This window comes from Canis aureus, chromosome 5 (assembly GCF_053574225.1).
Source record: "Canis aureus isolate CA01 chromosome 5, VMU_Caureus_v.1.0, whole genome shotgun sequence".
Lineage (NCBI taxonomy): Eukaryota > Metazoa > Chordata > Mammalia > Carnivora > Canidae > Canis > Canis aureus.
This window is the reverse complement of record NC_135615.1, coordinates 42,321,388-42,348,553: the sequence shown is the minus strand read 5'-3', so window position 1 is coordinate 42,348,553 and position 27,166 is coordinate 42,321,388. Positions and strand designations below refer to the sequence as shown.

The 27,166-nt window shown below is 42.7% G+C and overlaps 1 protein-coding gene and 1 long non-coding RNA gene across 4 annotated transcripts in view; one reads left to right on the top strand and one right to left on the bottom strand.

Annotated features, from left to right (window-relative positions):
- The window catches only part of STK32A (serine/threonine kinase 32A), a 127,905-nt gene extending 105,141 nt beyond the window's left edge, over positions 1 to 22,764 (bottom strand). For 2 of the 3 annotated variants that reach the window (XM_077897782.1, XM_077897785.1), the window contains exons 1-2: positions 22,625 to 22,764; positions 18,690 to 18,837 (exon numbers count right to left, since the gene is read on the bottom strand). In XM_077897782.1, the coding sequence (XP_077753908.1) occupies positions 18,690 to 18,795 (106 nt within the window). In that variant the 5' untranslated portion in view covers positions 18,796 to 18,837; positions 22,625 to 22,764. Of the gene's footprint in view, positions 1 to 18,689; positions 18,838 to 21,713; positions 21,816 to 22,136; positions 22,338 to 22,624 lie in introns of those variants that run through there. The other variant, XM_077897783.1, reaches the window with a different exon arrangement.
- Positions 22,765 to 22,787: 23 nt separating this feature from the next.
- On the top strand, positions 22,788 to 26,798 carry LOC144313409 (uncharacterized). The gene is made up of 4 exons (XR_013379069.1): positions 22,788 to 22,928; positions 23,708 to 23,809; positions 24,935 to 25,064; positions 26,013 to 26,798. It is a non-coding gene; the product is annotated as an uncharacterized LOC144313409 (long non-coding RNA).
- The last annotated feature ends 368 nt before the right edge of the window (positions 26,799 to 27,166 follow it).

The window sequence follows — 27,166 nt, the reverse complement described above, 5'->3', positions numbered from 1 at the left end:
ATTTTGATGCCAGATCCTTTGATGCAACAGTCTTCTTTCTGGAACCACACAGGATTGTATATTTGTATAGGATGCTTTGAAAGTTCATAACGATACAGCTTTTTTATTCATTTTGCTGGGCATTGAATTGGCTTATTCATTCTTGAAACATGTGTTCTTAAGTTCCAGGCTTTTCTTTTTTCCTTTAAATTAAGTGGTGATGGTTTCCTCATTTCTTTCCATTTTTTTGAACCTTCTATTATTTAGAAACTAGAACTCTTAGACTGGACTTTAAATTTTCTTTTATTTACCCTGCTTTTTTCTATCTCTGTTTACTCATTCTGGAAAATTTCCTTAAATTTATTTTAAAACTTTTCAATCTTGTGTGCTATAATTTTTTCCCCTAATACTAACTTTTGTTCTCTGAATGTTGCTTTCTTGATATCCTATTTTTTTTCTATTAAAAAAAATCAGGGGATGCCTGGGTGGCTCAGCGGTTGAGCATCTGCCTTTGGCTCAGGGTGTGATCCTGGAGTCCCGGGATCGAGTCCCACTTTGGTCTTCCTGCACGGAGCCTGCTTCTCCTTCTATTTCTCTGCCTCCCTTTCTCTGTGTCTCTCATGAATAAATAAATAAAATCTTAAAAAAAAATCAGTTCTTTTTTTTTTTAGAGAGAGAGGGAGAGAGTGCATATGCACATGAGCAGGAGTGGGGTGGGGGAGGGGCAAAGGAAGAGGGAGAGAGAGAATCTTAAGCAGGCTCCTCACTCAGCACGGAGCCCCACACAGGCTTCAATCCCACCACCCTGAGATCATGGTCTAAGCCAAAATCAAGAGTTCAGATCCTCAACCGACGGATCCACTCAGGTGCCTCAAGAGTTGTTATTTCTTAATATCCCTGACAGTTTTCCTTAAGTTGTGTTTTCTTCTGTTCAAAATTTAATCTTTATCTGTCCCATTAGAAGTCTTTCCCATGTGTCTGAAAACCCTCAGTTGTCTGCTCAGTCCTAAAGTACTGTTGGGAAGTTCTGAGACTGTGGGTGAGTCTTGTCAATAGCAAGCTTCACTCTAGAGAGTGATGGCTAGGATGTTCAAAACACTCCCATATCTATAACTGTAGATCTTCCTTCTTTGGTTGGCCAAAATCTCCAGAAAAAAAACTTTCTATTACCCTCTTGTCAGAGGAGAGGAGACCCCAGCTGCCGGTGTTACAGAGCCAAATTGGGAAAGAGGGTGGAAGTCCCAAGCAGCCAGCCTGCACCCATGTACCTCACTGATCCTTCCATTTCCATAAGGCACCCCTGCCTTTGGTGTGCCAGCTCTTCCCAGTTAGGAGACCCTCTTCTCCAGAGGATAAACCATGGTGCAGGGGTGGAGAGGACTAGTATCTTTCTTTCTTTCTTCTTTTCTAGTGGTAGAAAGGACAGGATCAGTTTTTACACAGCTATGCAAGATATGCACAGCTATCCCCTTCACAGGTCCTTCTAGAGGCACGTGACACTGCCAGTTCTTAGGGGATGAAAGTAGAGGAAAATGTTTGACTCATCATCTTCTCCTAGAGCCTTGCTAGCATTTTCTCATCCTATTACATTGGGCTGTGGTTGGGATTAAATGAGATAATGTGATAATGTATACTGAGAATATATAAGAATATAATGGGCACTCAATAAAGAAGGGTTTGGAGTTTTTTTGTTTTATTTTGTTTTTTTCCAAAAAAAGAACTTAACACTAGGAACAAGAAACAGCCATCTCTTTACTACTTACTGGCTTGGTGACTTGGGCTAGTGTTTTTTAAAAACCATTTTAAGACATATTCTTTTTTTTTTTAAGACTCATATTCTTAACCTAATAAGGGGATGATGATCACTTTCTTACTAGTATCTCAGAATCACTTTAAAAGTCACATTAGGAGAGGATGAGCAACTACACTGCAAATGTCAAATACTGTCCGTCGGATACAGGCAGAAGCGAGGTGATGCTTCAGGTCTGCCTCTTCCATGATGCGTGAACTTGGGCAAATTTTCTAACTATGCTGAGTTTCAGGTCTCTGCTCTGTAAATAAGTGTGGTGATATTTTGGTCTCCATTTGTGATGAAGATGGATTGGGATAACCTAAGAGAAGTACCACACTGGAGAAGCACTCTGAAGCCCGGGTCTCTCTTACCCCACCTGGTAGCCCTATCTCTCTGACTTTGCTCTAAGTTTCCTATACTCAAAATTCCCTATAAACTTCCTGCCCCAAGAGCACCACGAATGCAACCACATTCTTAGATGTGAGGGGATGGCATGGACTGCTTTGGTGAATACATGGACCCTTTTACAGGAAAGAAAATAAAGCAAATACACAAACTAATGTTGGTATAAATTACAGAGTTCCTCAGAATCCTATTTGTGGATCCCATGTTAACAGTTAGGTCTCTTTTGGGGTGCCTGGGTGGCTCAGTTTGTTAGGCATCTGCCTTCAGCTCAGGTCATGATCCTGAGGTCCTGGGATTGAGCCCTGCATTGAGCTCCCTGTTGAGCAGGGAGTCTGCTTCTCCCTCTTCCTCTGCCTGCAGCTCCCTCTGCTTGTTCTCTCTCTCCCTCTGTGTGTGTGTCAAATAAATAAGCAAAGTCTTTAAAAACAACAACAACAGATCTCTTTTAAATGAAAGATGTTAACTTTAAACCAGAATCCTAACATACAGCCCTATGTAGAAATCCCCATCACAAATCTAATGATAATCTGTTAGCACTTTCCAATGCTTAGTATATGAAGTACTGTACTAGGCATTTTACTTGCATTATTTCATATAATCCTTATTAGCCCCAAAACACAAATAAAACCCTGAGACTTAAACAGAGTGGATAATTTGCTCATGGTCAAGGAGCTAGTAACAGCTGGAGTTAGCAGTCAAATCAAGGGTATTGGTTACAAGTTGAGCAACCCCAAAATGATTTGTTGAAGTCATTACCTTAGTACCTTAGAATGTGATCTTCCTTGGGAATGATGTTGTTGCAGATATAACTGGTTAAGTTAAGATGAGGTTATATTGAACCCAGTATGGAGTGAGCCCTTAATCCAATATGCCTGGTGTCTGGGTAGAAGAGAAGAGGGAAATTTGCACACACACAGAGATTGGAACGATGCTACCAGACGTATCCTCACCTAGAAGATTCAGTGGGCCATGGCCCTGCCAATACCTTGATTTAAGACTTCTAGCTTCTAGAACAATGGGAATTTCTATTGTTTGAAGCCATCCAGCTTGTGGTACTTGTTACAGTAGCCCTAGGAAAGTAATAATGGGAAACTAATTTGGAGCTTCTGACTCTAAAATCTAAGCTTGTTATCACTGGGCAGTAGCACGAGCTCTCCATGTCCATCTCCAAACTCAGGGAGAGAAAATGTGATGACATATTAAGACAGCAGAAAGACTGGCTTATTCTAACTCGATTTACATATTCCAAGAACTTGATGAATAGATGGAAGTGTATTCCTACAGTTCAAGAAGTAAATATGAGAAGCTTAATTGAGGAGGGCAAGAGAACAGTTCTGAAGATCCTTGAAGAGAGATTCTGTAACTGTCTGGTATCTCCCTGGTGCCAAGCTTGGCACTCAAAGAAGGAGACCAAGGGGAATGAGTTCAGCTGTGCAGAATCAGAATCTGCTGACTATTGAAATTACCTGTTGTCAGTACATTTTGAACGAAAATAAAATAATAGGTCCTGGTCTGCTAAGCTACCTCCTCCTTCAGTATGGATAAGCGAAAGCTCTAGTATGTCCAGCAGTGATATATGGGTTAAGGCCTCAGGTACGTAGTCCTGAGATGGCTACAGAGTTCGTTCTTGAAAAGTATTCTGGGGTGGCCCGGGTGGCTCAGCAGTTTCCTGCCACCCTCAGCCCGGGGCGTGATCCTGCGGACCCGGGATCGAGTCTCACATTGGGCTCCATGCAAGGAGCCCGCTTCTCCCTCTGCCTGTGTCTCTGTGCCTCCCTCCTCATGAATAAATAAATAAAATCTTAAAAAAATATATGAAATGTATTCTGAAGGGAATACTTCAGAAGGTTTATTTTCCACCATCACATAAGGGTAAGTGCAGCCCCATGTGGCAGATACCTGTAATGGTTGAACTCAAAGACTTATATCTCTCAGCAAATCCACTCCTAGGAATATACACCAAAGAACCGAAGACAGGGACTCAAACAGATATGTGTACACCAGTGTTCATGTAGCATTATCCACAAGAGCCCAGAGGTAGAAATAACCCAAGTGTTCATCAACAGATAAATGGATAAACAGAATGTGGTGTACATGTACTGCGGAATAATATATGGCCACAAAAAGTGATGGATGATGTTCTAACACATGCTGCAACATGGATGAACCTCAAAGACCGCAAAGATGAACCTCAAGGAAATGAGCCAGGCTCAAAATGACAAATATTGTATGATTACAGTTACATGAGGTACTTTGACTGACTTCATAAAGTCAGAAAGTAGAATAGAGTTACCAGGGGTGAGAAGGAGTGGAGACAGGGAAGTCAGTATTTCATGGGTACAGAGTTTATGTTTGGGATCATTAAAAAGTTCTGGAAATGACAGTGGTGATTGTGCTTCTTGTGAATGTACTTAATGCCACTGAGTTGTATGCTTAAAGGTGTTTAAAATGACACATTTTATGTAATATATATTTTCCACCATTAAAAAATGCTTTAAAAAAGTCAGCTTTCAGGAAATGCTGCAAAGCCCTTCATGCCTCATCCAAGTTTGTTTATTTATTATTTGTTTATTTATTATTATTCAAGTTTACTTATTACATAATATTCATACTTAATCCTGTCTAAATAGACCAACCAAGATGCTTTGAATATTATTTTATATAATAATGATTTAATACTCCAAAATAAGCAATATGTACCTTTTCCCTATGACCGCCCAAATATATTTCAGGATTAAACAATTATTCAGCATCACAAAAAAGCAACTGCACTCTAAGATAATTCCTTTGTATTTTAGAACTTAGGTATATTTAAAACCATATATTTACATAAATTATAATATGTCTATGTTGCATGTCCATTTCATGGACACTAAATTATATTTTCAAGAAATCAACAAATTTTACAAAACCGGGATTAAACTACTCATGATATAAGAGAAAATGAAGATACAGAAGTGTATAGTGCATCATCCCAAATATATCAGAAACCTTTTATACATATAGGTAAGAAAGACAGGACTAGGACTATTCATGGATTCATTTATTCAATAAGGAAGTATTGAAGATAGAAAATGAACAAAAGAGAAAAAAAAATCTCCTCATGGAGTTTTTTTTTTTTTTCCTAGTGAAAGGAAAAAACAATTAGCAAAGTAAATAAGTCAATTAAACAAGAAATAGGAAAACAAGTGCGGTGGGCAAGAGGGATGAGGAGTGCCAGAAAGGATGCAGCATGGAGATGGCAAAGGGAAATACCCCAAAATGTTATCAGTGGTAATCAATGGGTTGAGGCATTATAGGTAACTTTTTATTCCTAATTTTATTTATAGTTATTTATAGTTATAAACCTTGCTTTTAAATACACATTTAATATGCATGTCCTAAAAACAGCTGTAGTAAAGTTCCTCTACCTTTATATTAGATACCCTCACAAAAGGTGAATCATAGAGAATATTGGCACCATAGTCTTCGATGGAAACCCACTGAGGGAAGCAAGCAAGCCAATTCCAGTTACCAATTAGGAGCATAAGAATTAAACACATTCTTGTTAATGCATAACAATGCCTGAGTTTAGAATATTTTTCCTAGTTATTTACACATACCCTGGACAGAAAATGAAGAAGTTATCGAAGTGTCAATGACTTCAGTATTTTATGAAAGTAAATAAAAATTATCCCACCAGGTGTCAAACAAATTAGGTTCATATATACAGGTTGAAAAATGAGTGATGATGATGGTATCATGAATTGGGAAAAACATGAATGTCACAGTAATTGCTATCTATGATGAATAAAGGAAGACAAGCAAAGATCAAGAGTAGTGATGAACTGCATAATTCATGCCAGACAAGGAAAGGTATACTGTATGGAACCCTTAACACTTCAGGAACCATGTGGTCTAAAGGATAAATGTGTGAGTTGAAGCAGGGGTGAAGACAGAGGTCACTGTGAAGTACAATGATTCAGCTCTCTGAAAGCAGGATTCAGTAGGAGACACATAAAGGACATTTGCTGTTTTTGTTTTTTATGATTTTATTTATTTGAGGGAGAGAAGGAGAGTGAGTGAGAGCAAGCATGAATGGGAGGAAAGGCAGAGGAAGAGGGAGAAGCCAGCTCTCTATTTAGCAGGGAGCCTGACATGGGGCTTGATCCCAGAACTTCAAGATCATGACCTGAGCTGAAGGCAATCGCTAACCAACCAAGCTATACAGGCATCTCTGAATATTGAATGTTTTTATTGAGAAGCAATCCCCTTATGTTTGCTCATTTAATTTTATACATTCATTCTGGCTGGCCATCCTAGGTGGATATCTATAACCGAAAGAAATGAGATTCATTTGACATCAGGATTCAAGATCTAGGGGTGCCTGGCTGACCCAGTCAGTAGAGGGTAGAGCATTGATCTCGGGGTGATGATTCAGGCTCCACGGTGGGCCTAGAGCTTCCTTGAAAAGATTCAGGATCTAGCTGTGTGGCTAGGTGATTTCAGGTCAGTGCTTTCATCTTCTTGCGCCTCCCAATGATAAAGGTGTCGGTCTCTGCTGTTTCTTCTAACAAGAATGTTACTGGGTGGTGAGTGCCTTTCACATCACTTACTTCCAAATTGAACTCTGTGACATACTCAGTATCTTGATAGGAAGATGGGAGTGGGTGAGAGTCTAAGAGACAGTTTCTAGCTGCCCCCCTCCCAGACAAACTGCCAGCCTGGGGCAACGACAGCCACCACCATGCCCCATCTGGGTATGTCACGGGGATGCTCGTCCCACCCATCTCTGCATCAGCACCCAGACTTCTGCCCTAGATGGAGGATGGCTGGGGTGAAGGTGGCACCAGGATCAACTGACCTAGAACTATTCCTGGGGAGGGGGCAGCATGAGCACCTAGCCCTCAAGCCCCTGTGGTATCACCCATGATCTCATCAGACCTCACAAATACAAATTCAAATATAAAATCAGCAAGAGTTCAGAGGCAGCAGCTGCAGGGCATTCCAGCCCAAGTGCAGGAGCTTCTGAAGGCAAGACCCTGTATACCTGTACTGGTCCCACATGGGTGCAGCCTGCCCTGGTTCCTGCTCACACGATTTCCTAGTTTCTTCCCTTTATATTGGTAGGCAGCTTGGACATGTAGTCTCAGATCAGGATCCCCTCTTAAAAAACAATTTCTGCCTTAATTTCATATTCAGTTTCAGCTATTGGCTTATTTCTCCACTCCCTTTATTTTTTTTAAAGATTTTATTTATTTATTCATGAGACAGAGAGAGAGAGAGAGAGAGAGAGAGAGAGAAGGCAGAGACACAGGCAGAGGGAGAAGCAGGCTCCGTGCAGGGAGCCTGATGTGGGACTCGATCCCGGGTCTCCAGGATCAGGCCCTGGACCCAAGGCGGCGCTAAACCGCTGAGCCACCCGGGCTGCCCTCTCCGTTCCCTTTAGACCAAACTTGTTGAAAGAGTTGATGGGGGTGCCTGGCTGGCTCAGTCAGTTAAGCATCTGCCTTTGGCTCATGTCATGATCCCAGGGTCCTGGGATCGAGTCCTGTGTGGGGCTCCCTTCTTCTGCCCCTTACCCTACTTGTGCTCTCACTCTCTCTCTCTCTCTCTGAAATAAATAAATAAATAAATAAATAAATAAATAAATAAATAAAATTTTTCTTTTTTGAAAAGAAAGAGTTGATGACACTTACTGTGTCTATGGCCTCACTTCTCCTGTGCCCCCAACTCCCCAGAATCTGCCTCATGCCTGCCCGTCCCCACTGGACTGCTTTCATCCATGTCCCCAGTCTCTTCTTGGTTGCCTAATCCCATAGGTATTTCTCACTGGCTTCAACCCCATAGGAACATTCAATAAAAGTGACTACTCCCTCATTCTTTCTTGAAATACTCTTCTCTCTTAAATTTCAGGATAAATGGTTTTTCGTTCCTCATTGGCTGCTGCTTCTCACTTTTCTTAGCTTGATGGCTTTCCTCTGCCTGACTTCTCAATAATGGGGTTCCTCTCCTTTTCAGTTTCCACATACTCTCCCAGCCCAGACTCATCAATCCCCATAGAATTAAGAACCACATCTTCAGCTCACTAGCCCGAGCCTTCCCACTCACCTCTGAAGGCTTGGTCCCAATGTCCTAACTGACACTATGATTTAGAGTTTTGGTCACTTTGTGCCCCCAAACAAGAACTCTCGGCAATGCCTAAATATGTCCCCAGCCTCTCAGTGCCCCACCTTCGTGTCAGCCAAGTGTCACAGCCATCTTCCTGCCAATTCAGGTAAACACCTAGAATTCACTCTTGATTTTGTTTTTTCCTTCTCATCCCACATTCACACCACCAGTGACTTTCAATTATTTTATACTGAAAATAAATGTTGAATAAATTCTCAGCTTCCCATCTCCCTTCCCACACTGCTAGCCCAGGCACCATCCTTCACTTAAGTAGCATTGTCCTGATGGATATAGGTCAGTTTTTTTTTTTTTTTATCTCAGCCACTTAAGTAAGTTATCTACATAGAACCCAATGAAAATTACAATTATACATTTGAGTTTTACAGATCAGAAAATTCCATTGCCCTAAAAAAGGGCTAGAGGAGAAAAGGAAAACCAGCACTGGGTAGCTTTTGTTTTTTTACTTGCCATGGTGTAAGAGCATTAAAAATTAAGGTGATTATGATAATGTGATAATGCTTTACTAACATTTATTGAGCAATTACTATGTGCCAGGCCCTATGGTATATACTTTTTATGGATAATCACTTTTTAAAAAAAGATTGATTGATTGATTGGTTTGAGGGGAGGAGGAGTGAGAGTGAGCATGAGCCAGGGGGAGAGGGGCAGAGGGAGAGGGAGAGAGAATCCCAAGCAGATTCTCCACTGAGTGTGGAGCCTGACACCAGGCTCAATCTCATGACTCTGAGATCACAACCTGAGCCAAAACCAGGAGTTAGATGCTCAACTGACCTAGCCATCCAGGCACCCCTGAATAATCATTTTCTATTCCCACAAAAATTGTATGAAGCAGATATAATTATTAGCCCCCATTTACAGACAAGAAAACTGGGGATCAGAGAGGCAAGTCACTTCACCAAGTTCTCTCTATGAAAATATATCTATTTCCACAATCCTTAAATACTAAACACACATATACACAAAAAAGCATGCAATCTTAAGACTGAAATTTTTAGTAGTATTAGCTTTTTGAGAAGCTTATTGGATTGCCTTCATTTTTCTCCTTTCACCACAGACAAAGGACAGCGTTGCCAGCCATAGGTTGGCATTTGTCCACAGAGGGTGTCTGGGAAGCACTGGTTTACCCTATAACTGACACCATGATACTAGCTAAAGTTGAAGGTCAGCTCTAGAGCATATCACTTGATCCCCTGAAGAAAAATTATTTGGCTGGCTCACTAACCTTTAATCATTCCAAATGGTTGGCAGCAAATGGTGGCCACTAATACATGTAGAGCCTGGCAAGTCCTTTAAGGATGTATTTGGACCTTCTCCAGAGAAGCAGCCTCTGAGGCCAATTGATGGCATCTGTTTGCATAGTCAGCACTTCCTTTTTATGAAACTCTGTGCCCCAGGGCGTCTGGGATTTACTGACACCCATTCCTGGTGCCAAGATCAAGCAATGGTCACCAACAGCTTCTTTTCCTGCTGCCTGAACCCCAATTCAGAAGTCAAAAATATACTGGCTATTTCCTTAGAATAAATCAGAAAGTAGAACAGTGGGGGTAGAACAGGGGTGATCAATACCTCCAATTGCTTGATGCCCCTTCTGTTGAATAAATGCCCCCACTAGGAAATAAATTCTGCCTCATGACAATTCAGATGAATCACAGGCTGTTACCCATTTATTTGAACCCAATCTGTATGACAGTTAAATGATATACAAATATAATACATTTTATCCATTAAAACAGTAGATTTTTTTGGCCCAAATCCTTCCATTGGCTCACACTGATCAACCAAAAGAGAGTCGGTAAAGAGTGACTTTAAGCCTCTATGGAGAACAGATACCAGTCTCCCTGCCTGGCCTCTCAGTTTAAGGCCTAGAGGGCTATGGATGGGTATCAGAGGGGTCCCTGAATATGTGAAGCAATGTCTGCAGGATGCTGTGGATTGAGGCTTAGCACAATATGCCCCGCAGGCCAAATCCATCCCACCATCTATTTTTACATGGCTTGTAAGCTAAGAATGGCTTTTGTATTTTTAATATGCTTGGAAAACAATAAAAAGAATATTTTGTGACAAGTGAAAATGATGTGAAATTCAAATTACAGTGCCCATAAAGGAAATGTTACTGGAAGAGAGCCACCTTCATTTGTTTTCTCATTATCTGTGGCTACTTCCATGCTATGAAGGCAGAGTTGAGTAGTTGTGGCAGAGACTGAACTGCAAACCATAAGATACTTACTATTTGGCCCATCACACAAAAAGTATGCCAACCTCTATGTGAAGTAATAATCAGAAATAAAAAATACAGGCTACTCGAGTATAAAGCAAGGTTAACATGACTTATTTTACTGGACAAATGACTCCAGAAAGGGAAGAAGAGATAGTTTAAGAGAAAAAAAATAAAGCAAGTGCTGGTCTATTGAATTCAAAATCTATAACCATATGTTTTTCAGTTTTTCACCATAGAAACAGGGCTCGCTGTCCCAATTTAACAAGAATATTATTCCATCATTGGCTTTTTGTGTCTGTTTCCAAATGAAATTTCCATGACGGGTCACATAGCAATGCGTAGTTGAAGCCCTTGTATAATGCATACAACCTGAATTAATGTCATTGAGCTGGATCCTCCTTCCCTGCCCTTCTCATTGCAGACAGTAGGCTTGGAGTACCAATCTCATGGTCTGAACACTGAAACCAGCTTACAGATCTATTTTTCAACCTAGGTAGTTTCAAGATGAAAACTGAAAAATATCTATAGCTTTGGACAAAATGAGAAATTAGTAGACCTTGAATGTTATTTGATACTAAACAACTCACCACAATTTCTTCATAAATTAGGAAAGAACTAAAATGTTCTTTGTTTAAAAAAGCAATAAAGAAGAAATAAACGGTCTCTAAAATCTAATTCCTGGGGCAGCCCGGTGGCGCAGCGGTTTAGCGCCGCCTTTAGCCCAGGGCGTGATCCTGGAGACCCTGGATCAAGTCCCACGTCAGGCTCTCTGTATGATGCCTGCTTCAACCTCTGCCTGTGTCTCTGCCTCTCTCTCTCTCTCTGTCTCTATGAATAAATAAATAAAATCTTTAAAATAAATAAATAAATCTAATTCCTACTTGGACCAGTAACATCAACATTTCAGAATTAAATAGAGATACCTAGTGTTTAACTCATTAACCTGAGTAAACATGAATTGTGCTCCAAGAAGAACTCATGGTGAGAAAACCTTACAGAATATAACCACTCTTTAGCAGTAGAGATTTGACATGTCATAATCTGCTGCCATGAAACTAGAGGGGAAAAAACATCCATGGGAACAAACCATTTTTCCAACAGAGAAAGAAGAGATGCAATCACGACTTTTCCTTTCCCAAGCTGAGATCTCCAGAATATTATGTGGTACAATATATTAAAAGATTTCCTACAGAAACGATTTCATTTTGAAGTAAGTCAGAAAAATCAGAATCCTGAGATTTCAATATTGTAGGACTTTTCAGAGTCTTTAACATGCTAGTAAGCACTGTAAATCTATGAAGGCAGGATGTAGCTTTATTACATTAGCATGAATGGATTCTCCTAAACATGTATTCGTAACTCACTGCTCAGGAAACCAGCAAATCAAAATCACTAGCTCTGCCTTTCGGTCTGTTTTCTTGGCTGTCTGAAATAAAGCCCTCATAAGTGCCTGTTCTTATAAACTGGCAGAGCTAAGGTTATTTATGACAAATGTGTTAACTCAATGTTAGACCGTCCAAGGTGCCTTAATTTTTTAAGAAGCCACTTCTCACTAGAGAAATTTTCCTTCTACCTTCCCAATCATTTTATTTATTTATTTATTTTTAATTTTTTTTTCAATTTATTTATTTATGATAGTCACAGAGAGAGAGAGAGAGAGAGGGGCAGAGACACAGGCAGAGGGAGAAGCAGGTTCCATGCACTGGGAGCCCAATGTGGGATTCGATCCCAGGTCTCCAGGATCGCGCCCTGGGCCAAAGGCAGGTGCCAAACCACTGCGCCACTCAGGGATCCCCTTCCCAATAATTTTAATCCAAAATACTAAATGATATGAGACAACCTGATTCACATTTGAGGGGGGAAAGTCTGAAATTCATTTGCCTCTCCAAGTGGGTACAAAATGCAGTGCGTAGACATTAAAATAACAGAGGAGATTTTCAAAGTCCTTCCTTCTTGGAATCAATTCAGTAACTTCCCATTTCTTTTGCATTGCAAATCTGTGGTCAATTTTTTTGGCCCAACATTTTGAAGGACCCATTGCCTCTGCCACCAAAGATGTAGGAAAACTGGAACCAGTCACAGAGCCTAGGACACAAGTGTTGCCAAATGAAAGTAGAACAGTAAGTTTTCAGCAACTCCAAAGAATAATGCAATAATTTGGCTCTCTCTGCAAACTCAGGGCATTGATGAACTTTTTCAGCAGCTTTTAACCTAAAGCCAATTTTTCTTAGCTTTAACACTCCAGAAGAAAATTGTCCCTGGGTTTGACTAAACCAATTTTATCACCTCTACATTCTGTGTGTATGCTTAGAAACACATATTACTTACAATGATTGCACGACCCTCTCCTGTTGCCTAGACCCTGAATTACAAACAAGTCTACCTTCTCCTGATATTCAAGAGTTTTTCTTTTCTTTTTTTTTTTTTTTGAGTTTTTCTTTTTTAAATCACCTTGAAAACCTCAATGAGCAGGCTTTTCAAATGTTGATTTTTTTTTTTAATAAAACAAGCCAAAAAAAAAAAAAAAAAAAAGACCAAGCAAAACAAAACAAAAACACTTTGTTCAGAGGAAATAAAGCAGATTTAAAGAAAAAGTTACAATCATTAAAAAATATCATTTAACAAGCTTATTCTTTACTTTCAGAAAACTTACAATGTCTTTTCATATCCTTAATTATTTCTCAGAGTATCTATATGGTAGTTGGGTATGGGGGAGCGCATTTGTCACTGTGTCTGTTGATCAAACGGGTTTACTTAAATAGTCAGCTTTGGGCTTAAATCAGAAAAAGTACAGTTTATTGATTTTTCAGCCTACTGGGTTTTTGATTTTGCCTGAAATGAAAATACAGTCACCCCAGGGGAAGGATGAAAGAAGAAACCAGATGAAATTATGTTTTTGTGAAATCATTAACTTGGCTTCTTTTTAAAGGACTTTTATATAGGTTTTCACAGAATCCATACAATCTGCCATCCTGTCAGTTCAATTTCATTGACAGAATTGTGAATAGGTCATATTAACTATGGCATCTACAAGAGCTGCATCTAATCAATTTTGTGTCTTTCGAGGTTGAAGTACAGCAAAGTTCATGCTAAGTGACTTTCCTAGTAATAATAGTGTAACTAGCATTAATTGGGCAATTACCTTATTTGAGACACCTCACTGTTTTACTTGTCTTGTTTTTACTGTAACCTCACAATGACCCAAGGAAGGATGCCTGATTATCATTTGCATTTTATATAGGAAATAACTGAGGCTTTACAGAGGTTTAGTAACTTGCAGAATAGAAAGTTGGGTGTTTTTTGTTTTTTTTTGTTTTTTGGTTTCATTCTGTTTTGTTTTGTTTTTCCACATTGATTCACTAGTAAATACTTAGGTTTGGGAACTTTTTCTTCCATGGTGCATTTCAAGTTCCCTCAAAACACTTTATAATTAGTCAAGTTGACTCTTGTGTTTGATGATGGGTGATCAGAACATGTCTCCTTTGATTTACTTTTCTTGTAGAAACACCTAGATCGCTAGTCTGTGGTGCTGCTGAGATTTAAACCTGTGTATAGTGTGTCTACTAGCAGAGCCCATGGTTTTATCCACTATGCTAAGTAGTCTTCCGTTATGAAACACAAAACCGTCTTCCCTAATTAGGTGGAAGACAGTGTAATGTTTCCTTAAAAAATTAAAGAATTACCATATGATCCAGTAATTTTACATTTAAGTATATACCTGAAAGAATGGAGAACAGGGAGTTGAACAGATATTTGTACACTTATGTTTATAGCAGTGTTATTTACAATAGTCGAAGGTAGAAACAACCGAATGTCCACTGATAAAAAAGAATAAACAAAATGTGATATATACTTGTAATGGAATATTATTCAACCTTAAAAAGGAATGGAATTCTGATAAATGCTATGATACGGATAAACCTTGGAAACATTATGCTAACTGAAATAAGCCAGACACAAAAGGACAAATATTACATGATCCCACTTATTAAGGTACCTGGAATAGTCAGATTCATAGAATCATAAAGTAGAAAGATTTTTGCCAAGGACTGGGTTGGTAGGGGGTCAGGGAAGAGGGAAAGGGGAGTTACTGTGTAATGGGTACCAGATTTCAGTTTGGGAAGATGAGAAAATTCCAGAGATACATGAGGGTAATCGTTGCCCAAAATGTGAATATACTTAATGCCACTGAACTGTATGTACGTACACTTAAAATGATTAAAATGGTACATTTTATTATGCATATTTTATCAAAACAAAAAAAGTAGTTAGGACTTAGGTTTGCACTAAAATATAAAAGGTAGGCCACAAAGCAAAACAAAATTGTATAATTCAAGATCTACTTTGTAAAAGGTAACAGTAATCAGATAAGTAGATCTTATTCTACTCAATAGGACTATAAATCTTTTTTACTTTGGTCTCATTATACAAAGATCACCATAGATAGCTAATAGAATGGTCCTTTCAAGATCACTATCAGATGGAACAACACGAAATACAAAGTATTGGTGAATTCCACCACGAACAGCTTATTTTACTGGATGTCTGGTAACATCTTATTCCTTAATTACCTTTAAAGTAAATTAGACACTTTTCTAGAAGAAATCTTGAAATATTACTTGCGAAAATTGGTTCAGATTTCCTTCTCCAATCTATATACTGGGAACAGCAAACACTTTGAAGGAAATATTAAACATTTTTTCATCATATATTGGGATTCTTTTCAGCAATATTTTTAAAATAATGAAATTGGCTCACTTAAGTGTCCTAGATTCTGGCCCAGTGTGATTATTTAAATAAAAATGAGATAGAAAATGATGTAGGCATTAATGTTCTTTGATTAGTCAGTGCTTTTTGTTGTTTTTGTTTCTTGGTCGGAAGCTTTATAAGCAGTCAAATAAAATTATACCTTGTGATCAATCTAGAGCTATGAAAGGAGTTATATCAACTTTATAGGATTTACTGATTAAAAAAAATGTAATTGCTCAGAATGTCATACTCTCTCTCCCAAAACTCAGTGATCTTATAAACAAACAAGTGAATATGGTAATTAAATATGGTCCCTTTTTATAAATCATAAACTCCAATCCATGAGAATGTTAAGAAACAGTCAATTATTCATTTCTGTTTTGTCATTATTTGGACATTGGATTTGGGTTCCCTGTGCTTGAACTGTTCTTCTCAAGTCATTACATGAGTGGCTTCTTTTTACCTTTCAGGCTTCACCTCAGATGTCACCTCCTCAGAAAGGCCCCCCCCTGACCACACTCTCTCTCAGGTGGTCTCTCTACCATCACCCTATCCCTCTCCATAAGATCATGGAGTCATTTCCTTGGGGGCACTTTAACACTGTCTCAAGTTGTCTGGTTTATGTGTTTGTTTACTTGTTCATTGTTTGCCTTCCCCCATCAGAACATGAGCTCCACAGGGCCAGGGCCAATCTTTCCCTGCGCTTTTTTCATCCTATCTAGCAGAGTGACAGGCTCGTAGTAGGTAGATTTGCCTTTTTCTTTCTGCCTTGCATCTCTTTGTGTAGACATTCTCTTTATGGGTGCTGTGGTAGGCTGATCTCAGCAGGCTACAGGCTGGACAACTAAAAGGTGGTGACCTACCAGGGGTTACAAAGGATCTGCAGGGCATCTGGTTGGCTCAGATGGATGGGTGTCTGACTTTTGATTTTGGATCAAGTTATGATCTCAGGGTCATGTGAACGATCCCCGCATGGGGCTCCATGTTCAGCGCACAGTCTGTTTGAGATTCTCTCTCTGCCCCACCCCCAATCATGTGTGTTTTCTCTCTCTCTCTCTCAAACAAACAAATAAATCTTATTAAAAGAAAAGAAAAGAAAAAAGGACCTGCTGGCTCCTCAGGCCTAACTTTACCTGAATTTAGTTACTCTAGAGTCCCCCAAAGGTACTCATAAATGGTACCTTATTTCCATTTTGCCTCAGTCCTTTGGGTCTCTAGATTTCTTGTGCACCCCATGAGAAGAAAGGCTGGCTGAACTAAAGAAAATTTAGATAGCTCTGTTTTTTTCTCATTATCACACTATCCTAATACCTTAAAGTGACACATATCTCTCCCAAGTTATGAACATGAATCTGGCCTCTCTTTTCTGCTCTCTTCTCTGGGGCCTTATGCACAACATTAGCTCTGAATCCCAGGGAGCACAGAGAACCAAACACATGAAACACAAGCCCACTTGTCTTTTCATTTGAGAGATGGAAAAATCATGTAACATCACTGGTCTTTAGATCTTTGCCTTTACTGTTGGATAAAGTGAAGCAAAGCAACTGAAATAAGGGTGGGAAGAAGTTTACTAAGACTATTTTCTCAACGTGTAATTCAGAGTTCCCATGAGATACTATGTACAAGTAATAATAATGCACCTTTGAATTGATAGAGAATGAGAGCAGGGCATTGTGAGCAAATATTTGTGTTAAAAAGGGTCCATCCAGGGCATTTTGGTGGCTCAGGGGATCCCAGGTCCTGGGATCGAGTTCTGCATCAGGCTCCCTGCAGGGAGCCTTCTCCCTCTGCCTGTGTCTCTGCCTCTTGCTGTGTCTCTCATGAATAAATAAATAAAATCTTTAAAGAAAAAAAAACGGGGGGTCTACCCAAAGAACCAAAAACTGAGATGGTGGTAAGCTTCTGGTTGCCCCTGACCATGGCAAACAGCTAGTTCTCCCCTTCTCTTGTAACCAAACAGAATTTCTTTTTAGACGGTTCACGGCCACATAAGAAAACAAACTCAATTTCCCAGTTTCCCTTGTAACCAAGCATGAGTGTGTACTCTGGAGTGATGAGCAACAGCCATTTCATATGCTTCATATGCTTCAAGGCAGTGGGCTCCACCTCCCTACTCTACCCCTCCCCTGTGGGTGCAGGGTGGATGCAGCGGGGAGCATCCCGAGGCAGGGGGGAGGACAGTGACTCTAGTGAAAGGAAGAGAAGGGGAGAAGCAGGCTTGTGGGAGCCGGAGTTCCGAGCCCTCTGGAGCCACACATTTCCTGCATTACTCTGCCTATTTTGTTACACGAGAAAGTAAAACCTGTGCATCTTGTTAAGCCACCCTTAGTGGCTTATTTGCGGTTTCTGTTGCAATAAACAAATTTGCTTTCTGACATAGTAAGCTTTACTTGCTGATTTCCATGCTGCCTCATAAGTTTTGCAAAGTGGCTTTTGCAAAACTAAACTTTTTGAGTTGAAAACAACCTTTGAGGATGACCCTATCCCCTCATTTAACTGATGAGGAAATTGAAGATCAAGTGGGTGCATAAACTTCTTGAGCCCCACAGGTAGCTTGGAATAGGACCAGGGCTTAGAACTCCTGAATTTCAGTTCATTGTTCTTTTCCTTCGTGGTCTAATTAGCAGGACTCTCTCCCTCTGAGAGGCCTGGACAACTTATTAGCTGCACGGGACTGCCTTTTTCCCGTCAACCTATAAGTAGCTGGCCCCACATATATACCAACAAGGCTGCTCTGGCTTCCACTCTAGGAAGGACGGTTGCTATGGGGTGGCACAGGCCCTCTTCTGGCAAGCCTCACTGTGGGATGGCAGGAGAATCGGGAAAACTCTTGCTTTTCATTCTTTTCTTGCTGAGCCTGACCTTGAAAGTTTCCCTTTCCTCCAATAACACTAATTCATTTTCCTATGACCTAGCATTGTGAAACTTGTCTAGGACCCTGATGCATGTCAGTTAGAAGCTCAGAAGGCACCTACTTGCATGATTCCACACCATAACATAATGAGTATTGATTATTTTTCAGATGTAATTTGGTAATAGAAAAAATCTTCTATAACAACTAGCAACGCGGGTAACTCCAGCTGTCAGGGAGACAGCACAGAGAACAACAAATCATTTAGTTTCAAGGTCTATCCACCAGGTGCCTGACCACAGCTCCCTTTGACAAAGGGTATTGGTATAGTCCTAATTAAGAAAACTGCCCAAAGTCCCCTGGAAGGTGCAAGGTAAAATCCATATAAGCATATGAGATCCTCAGGCTTACTCTTGCAGTTTTCTTTTTTAAGTCTTGACTGCGATTTACTTATGAAACAAGGTATTTATATTTGAATTCTGCAAAATTTTGTATTTTACTTCCAGTTATCACATATTTCTTACCATCCTCATTTTCATCAAACACAGGTGGTTTGCTTGAGGTGTTGGCTCCCATGGTCAAGTCTGCCCAGACCCGGATCCTCCGGTTACAGTATCCTGGCAGAAACATTCATTTTCACTCAAAAGAGATCTGGAAGCCTTAGGTCGATAGCTGGGAGAGAAAAAGAAGTGGTATCCTTACAATACGGTCAGGAACTCGGAGCACAGAACTGTGGCTGCAATATTAACCTAATCTGTACTCTGAGAGCAGAATTTTTTGTGATTGAAAATGAAAACTTCATAAATAACATTGGGCATCTGGGAGAACCACCACATGGTCTTGTTGGGAGTGGTCCTGGACTTAGGAAGAAGGAAGAGAGTAAAATATTTCTCTAAATATGAAAACAAGTTTAAAATGTGGTGAACCACATTTTAACGTGTATATAATAAAAGTAATACTTTACTGCGACTCTGTATTTTTGAGAAAATGTATTTGTTTAAAATTTTTTTTTGATGTTTGACAACTTTATTCCTTTTTGGTCATAAAAATACATTTCCCACCTCCTTCCTCCTACTCTGGAAGGTACTACAATGTAAAAAGAACAAGCTCTGAGTTTGGCTTTACCACACCAGCAAACTGCTAAATTTCACTGAACATGTTTCTTTTTTTCCCCTTCCCCTGAACTTGAAAATGATGATGGTCCTCTCTTCAAAGGCAAATTAAATGTGATTTGAGTTCAATACATAAAAGTATTTTCACAGTGTAAGTGTTTCATGATTTTTGGCCACTCTGAAGCTCAAATTAAAGGATGTAAGTAAGAGCTAAAAACCCCCTGAAAAAAAAAAAAGTACATTTATGGCTTTGTTCATTTTAAATACTTTCCCTGAAATTGGTAAGGAGAGGCAGCATCCAGAGTTCTGGTTTTAAAACTGACACTAATAATGGCTTTGGGCCAGTTACTTGACCCGTTGTGTCTAAAATGGAAGAAACAATAGTGCCTTCCTCAAGAATCACAAGCTCACATGCCTACAAGAGCCAGGCAGAAATGCAGGCGAGTGCACTGGACCAGTGCACTGGCCATCAGTGCCTCGTGGAGATCCTGGTGACCTGGAGAACCCAGGCTCCATCTAAAAGAAGTCATTACTCTCAGATCTAGAAGTTTGTCACTATGGGACCAGGGGCCAGATCTTCAAATTTGATTTAAAAAAAAAAAAAGGGTGTGTGTGTGTGTGTGTGTGTGTGTGTGTGGTAAAGATTCAGATTTTATACAAAGCAGTATTTAAAAATTCACTTCAGCTATATGGCCTATGCAGATCTCAAGCATGGGACAAATGTGGCTCGAGGGATATAGTTAATGGGATAATGTCTACAAGGCAATTAACACAATGCCTGGCACATAAATTGCAAAGAATAGAACACTAATTTTAATAGTGTCTGTATTGCCTTACATATTATTTTGAACATCTGTTCATGGATTTCCTCTTGGAGTTTTTACACTTTTTACAGTTTAGAGATAGAATTGAAGAAAGTGTCCCAAGCAAACCTGGGGGAAGGATGAGTTATTAAAAAAGAACTTGAGAAGCTCCTAGGCAAGTCTAGAAGAAAAGCTCATTTTTCCATTAGGAAAATGTAAGTAAAGCCTTCATTTGGAAGGCAGACTCATTAAGGAAATGCTACTTTTCATACTAAAAGCCAACTGCTGGCAAAGTGCCTTATGGACTTTAAAAAGAATCATTAAATGGAGAGCAAAGAAAGAGTCAGCAATTAGGAAGCAACCAATTAAATGGTGGGGGGAGGCAGGTGGTAACAGGTGGCTGGAGCAAGCCCAAGGGGACTATTGACATCAGGAAGACAGAAAGCCCTCAACTCTATATGCAGGCTCCAAAAACAAACAGCCTTTAATTTTAGTACAAAAGGGGGTGAGGAAGAAGCAAGTGGGATGCCCTCAGTGTTTCAATAGGGGCCAAGGAGAAGCGAATGAGGTGCTCTCTGTTTTATATTCCATTGAGAGCTGAGAATAAGTGGGGAATACTGGGAGGGCAGAACCACAGATCACATTAGAGAAGATTGGTCCTAAAGAGAACATTGATTTTAACGAGTTGAGATTTTTAACACCATAGACTGGGATCACATTCTCTTTTATTTTGTGCATAAAACCCCCAGGACACATAATTTTCACACCACGCCCTAATCCTGTCATTCTTATATTTTTCTTCACTCCTCAGGCTCTTCTCAAGTAGCCTGTGTTCCTGTAGCATAAGATGTACCAAGCATTGACCTTGCAAGTTGTCAAGACAGAGAAAGAAAAGAGAAATATAACAGTTTGCCACATTTCAGAGTTCCATCTTGATGTGCAGATGATTTTGTTCACCAAAGATCCAGCGATTTTTAGCAGGAAGAAAAGATGTCAATAGGAAACCACTTTTGTGTCTGTTTGTGGAAGGGGGGGAGGTGGATGTGATGGCTTCTCCATTGGACCTAAGACACCCTTTCTTGTTTAGAACAGTCTTTCCCTCTTTCTCCCCAAGAGGATAACCAACTTAGGTAAGTCTCCCTCCTATGCAGAAGAAACCATCTCTGGCAGGAAAATGGAGACATATCTTTCCCATTCTGCTGCATAGGGCCCAGATGAGCTATAAGACTCTCCTCTGCCAAACCCCAAGCCACCCTGACCTCCTGGCACTAAAGTCTGCAGGGTTACAGGAGCATCATCTTAAGATGTCTAGAGGGCAGTGACTACGCATGCAAACGAACATCCTAAACGTAGAAAATCTAAGGGAAAAAGAAATGTGCCATATAAGAACACCAAAAAATATTTAGCTTCTACTCTGACCTGGCCAGTTATCAGATTATTCACAGCAGACTCATTCTCTCATGCCAGCGTTTGACCTCTGGCCTACACTTTTGGGGGCTGTCCACAGGTCCCCAAAAGTGTAGGCCACTTTTTCTTTTTCTTTTCTTTTTTTTTTTTTTTTCAGGTGAGCTTTTCTAAGCAGCTAAGGCCCCCTAGGTAAAGAGGCATCGTCTTTAGGAACTGAAGAACCTACGCTGTCATGTGAGAAAGTTGCCCCTCTGAGGAACTGCTCAGGTTCATTGCCACAGCTTGTGCATAGAACTTAGTCGGCATTTGAAACACAGAACTTCTTAAACTGAGAAACACATAGAAAGATGGCAAGAAAGAAAATGTCATGAAAAACACCACTCTGTTGCACTGTTTACATTTCACCCACCTCGCTTCCTCATCTTTCTATATTAAGCATTACAAGTTAACATTATTTCCCTGTGAACCCTCAGGCCCAATTCATTCCCCTTTCATAGTTCCCAGAGACAAGACACAATCATGAGTCTAGTATATGTGTTACAGTCCCCTTTCTATGATTTTACACCACGACGTGTGTTTTAAATTAAGCCACCCAAATGACAGGGATGAGTAGGGACACTGGGCAGGCACCCTTCTTGGGATCATTTACGGTTACAAGTCTGCGAGCCAGGCACCCTGCTCTCTGAAGCTCCGACGTCTGCTTGTTAAGCGCCGCATAGCAGTCCCCGGAGTGAACACACCACGTTTTATTTTCCTGTGTAAAAATGTTCAACTCCTTCAGCTTTGGGGAAAACATCCTAGTGGAGACGAAGCCAACCATCCGAGGCAGTTTTGCTGGTTCGGAAGCCGCGGAAGAGCAACTGCCAGAACCACCTTGCGCGCTCACCTCCCCCAGCAGGTGACGGCCGAAGTCGGTGGGGTCCGCACCTGCGCCCGCAGGCGGGCGGGGCGGGGCGGGGCGGGGGCGCCCGCAGGGGCAAGCGGGGTCCACCCCGGCCCTCCCCGGTCGCGGCGGGTCCTCCCGGCCGCCCGCCCTCGCCTTCTCTCTTCCCCTTTAACTTCCTAGCTTCCCCGCGGCGCCCGGAGCAGGAGCAGGCAGGTTTATTGAAAAGGAAGCGGATGCAGACCCCCACTCACCTCGATCCTATCCCCGTGGCCCGTCGTCTCCGCCGAGAGGTGGCCCCGGGGCTTCCGCCCGGGCCGGGCGCTCGCGAGGGACTCCCGAGCCGCGGGGACCGCCACGCGGGGCGCCCACCTGTCCGGCGGCGGGCGCGGGGCTGCGCGGGGCTGCGCGGGGCGGGCGGGGCGGGGCGGTGGCACCTGCGGCCGCCGGGGCTTCCGAGCCGAGCGCGCTGCCCCGGGAGCGAACGGCAGCGGGTGTCCCCCGCCGCGCTCCCCAGAGGCCGCCGGGCAGTCGCCTGGGAGAGCGATGGTCCCCGGGGTGGGCGCGTCGCCGGGGGAGGGCGGGCGGGAGGACGGCGCGGGGAGGACGGCGCGGCGGGCGCGGCTCCGGGCCGAGGGCGGGGATCCCGCGGCGCCGGGGCTCGGGCCGGAGCCGCCGCCCGCAGAGGCCGCGGCTGCCCCGAGTGACCCCCTTCCTGCCCCGAGAGACCCCCTCCCCGCCGAGGCCCCGCCTGCCCCGAGTGACCCCCTCCCCGCCGAGGGGCCCCGCCTGCCCCGAGTGACCCCCTTCCCCGCCTGCTCCGAGTGACCTCCTCCCCGCCGAGGCCCCGCCTGCCCCGAGTGACCCCCTCCCCACCGAGGCCCCGCCTGCCCCGAGGGACCCCGCCTGCCCCGAGTGACCCCCTTCCCCGCCTGCCCCGAGTGACCCCCTCCCCGCCGAGGCCCCGCCTGCCCCGAGTGACCCCCTCCCCGCCGAGGCCCCGCCTGCCCCGCGTGACCCCCTTCCCCGCCCCGAGTGACCCCCTCCCCGCCGAGGCCCCGCCTGCCCCGAGTGACCCCCTCCCCGCCCAGGCCGTGGCGGGGCCTCGGGGGTAGCGGTCGCGGCCCGCAGGCGCGGCGTGGGGAGGCAAGACTTTGTGTCCGACCCACGCGGGCAGCGGGGACCCCGAGGCCGAGAAGCTCTCTGGAGCCCGAGGACGGGTCTTTCCGTCCAGGGTGTCGCCGAGTTCCTTGTTTAGCTGCCGGGCAAACTGAGGCAGGGGCAGCGAGGATGCTCGCGGAGTTTAACGCGCAGTTAATGGAGAGAACTTTTTCCAGACCTAGGTTCGCCTCCCAGCCCCCCGTTTTGTTCCACGCACCTTTGTCACCCTGGACGTCTGCGTGTGGAGGTGGGGACAGGGCCTGGGCACAGACATGAAGGCAAGCCCACTGCAACCTCCTCCTCCTCCTCCTCCTTCTTCTTCTTAAAAAATTTTATTTATTTATTCGTGAGAGACACGGGCAGGGGGAGAAGCTGGCCCCCTGCGGGGAGCCCCATGCGGGACTCGATCCCGGGAACCCCGGGATCACGATGGAAGCCAAAGGCAGACAGACGCTCAATCACTGAGCCCCCCAGGTGGCCCTCCCTGGAACTCTTGTGTTCTTTTCCCTTGCTGCTCTCCGTACTTCCCCTTTGTAAAGATCCACATGGTCGAAATAACTTTTTATTGTTTTCTCACCAACCCGAGTCACGCATGGAAGACACCAGAGAACTGGCATCTGGCGCCTTTCTGTCCTGGGGGTGGTGGTGGGAGTGGTGGGCAGTTGTGGAGCCCGCGGAGACGGAGTGTGTAGGTCCAGGCGGGGGTGGGATGGAGACAGCTGCTCTGCAGCTCCAGCATTTCCCTGCCATGTGGAAATGCCAGCTCAGTGTTGCCAAATATTCAGATTTTAAAAGAGAAGCTAGCAACGAGAACTTCTGTGTGAAATCTCCCATTATTTAAAAACATTGGCAAGTTTAGAAAATGTTAAAAGACTGTGTTGGTCAAACAAAATGCATCTGTGGCTGAAATGTCTCTTCCAGATTCCTGTTTTGGTCTATCTAGTTGTAGAGTAGCAGGGAGTGCCGGAAGCATATTGGCTTTGTTCACCGTTTTTGGTAGCAGCTCTTAGAATGGTGTCTGCTGCATCTTAAAATAGCTGCTGAAATTTTTGAACAAGTCAGTGGTCCCCTTATGGTCAAGAGCCCCATAATTTACTCATGAAACAAAGATTTCAGAGTGGCTCTGTATCCTATTATGAGCCAGCCCCTTTTCTTTTTTTTTTTTTAATTTTTTTTAAATTTTATTTATTTATGATAGTCACACACACACACACACACAGAGAAAGAGAGAGAGAGAGAGGCAGAGACACAGGCAGAGGGAGAAGCAGGCTCCATGCACTGGGAGCCCGACATGGGATTCGATCCCAGGTCTCCAGGATCCTGCCCTGGGCCAAAGGCAGGCACCAAACCGCTGCGCCACCCAGGGATCCCCAGCCCCTTTTCTCTTCTTGTTCTTATCTCAGGCGTCGGCCCCATCCTCCTTTGAAAATTGGAATAACCTTGAACTTCATCGAACCTGTTCTCTCATTTGCACTTGGAGTCTTGAGGAAGGGATTTGCCCAAAGCTGCACAGTGAGTTGGTGGCAGAGCCAGGTAGGAACTTACTTTATGTTGTCAACACCTTTTGAAGAACCGGAGAGAGGAACAGATGCTTTAAATGCACATTTAATGTGGAATTGAAGTCAGGATCTGAAAGAGGGCAACCACATTCAGAAAAAAAAAAAAAAATCTTAAGGAATTAATTTCCTGGAGAGGGTATTCTCTTTAAGGAAAAAAAAAAAAAATCAGGCACCCAGCTGAAAATACAATGTTGTTGTTTGGAATGTGGAAGTTTACAAAACACTTGAGTTATCTTCATGGCACGGAGATTCCCTACAGATTTGTTGGACTGGTATTATTACCTCTTCCTGGGAGTTAATGATAGCCATTTTATTACCAAGAAAACTGACATTGCAAGAGTGTAGGCTGAGACTAGAACTGAAGTCTCTGGAAACCTCTTCATTTTAGTGTCCTGGTTAGTATAAAGGGCTTTGGAGTCGGGCAGTCTTTTATCCAAAAGCCATCTCCACCCCTTAATATTTCTGTGATCTAGACAAGTCACCGAGATATTAGACAAGCTCCCCTGAACCTCAGTCTCCCAATTTCAGTAAAGCGGGCAATGGGCATTCATATCAGCCATGACCGGTGGAGGATTAAATGAGATAATGTATAGGTTAATGCACTTACCATGGTGCTAGACAGCAAAGAGGGAGCCCTTAGAGACTGGTAACTTTTAAGATTGTCATTTTAATTAGCAAGCTAGCAGGTTCTGCCCCAGTGCTTCTCAGATCTGTTCTAGAAATCTTTCTTCTGATGGTACAGTCACTTTTGCTTAAAATAAACTACTCATCAGTCCTAATGTATCTAGTCCTGTAGAGGCTGGGCATACCACAGGTTTTGTGGGAAAATAGTGATTCTCGTTACCATCTCATATGTGGTCTAGCAAATGCAGACCTGTTTCAAAGAGCCGACTTTGTTTTAATCCTTTATTTATTTATTCAGTGATTTAGCCTCTCTTGCCTGAGTTCCTATCTCAAACGTAGCTGTCAGCTGTCGGAGACACTAAGGAGGCTGCCACACAAAGAAGTTACTTGGGAGACAAAGCAGGCCGGACCCTTCTGACAATCTCTGGAGCCCCCCAGTGGAGAGGAGAATGAAGGGAAAAGTAAACCAGAGAGGAAGAGTTGCCCTTGAAGTTGTCCACTGGGTTCCACGGCATTTAGAATAAAGTGATGCTCTTTACCTGAGCAGACAATCCCGTATACTGTCCATTCACTGCCAGTTTGTCCAGCTTCATCTAGAATCACTGTTTCCTTTGCTCACTCAAGTCTAGCCACCCTGGTTTTGTGCTCTTTGAAGCTCATGCTGAGCCTGTCCACATCCCAGGGCATGTGAGTGAGCCTTCTTCATGCATGAACTCCTCACCATTCAGACACCAGCTCATATTTCTTTATCTCAGACAGAACTTCCTTCAACTCTTCACTTCCAGTTGTTTCTTCCCCACTTCTCCCCTACGCACTCTTGCTTTTTCCATCTCATCACTCACCATGAGCTAGAATTAATTTGCTTTTGTAACTTCTTTGCTATGGTTTGCCCATTGAATGCAGGCTCTGTGAAGGTGGGAATGGCAACTGCTTTATCCACCATTATATATACAGTGTGAAACTGGTGTTTGGTATATAGTAAGTGTTCAATTAAATGAAGAAACATTTCTCCTTTCCCATCATTCTCTGCATTGCTTAGTACAGGAGGAAAATACAAAGAAGCTGCATTATACCTCAAAGCAGCTAACATTCCTGTGACATGATGGGCCTTTACTGGGATGTTTAAAGGGTAAAAAGACAGGTGACAAAAGATGGCTGGGCAGGAGGATTTTGTGGTTCGGGTGGAAGCATGACTACAGCCTGAGATTGATAGATACCCAAATGGCAGCCATTGGAGAGCACTGGCTGACTCAGTTAGTTCTGCTAGAAGGTGCCAGAAGCTTCAGTAACATTTGATCTGTGTTTTGAAGGGTGAATGGAGGGTTACTGGTTAGAGAGTAAGGCAGTCCAGGTTTGGCGATTGGAGGCATATAAAAACATAATACTTGGGGAGAAACATTAAGTTTAGTGGGACTGAAGCATGAGGAGATAATGGGAGTGAGAGAGGATGGG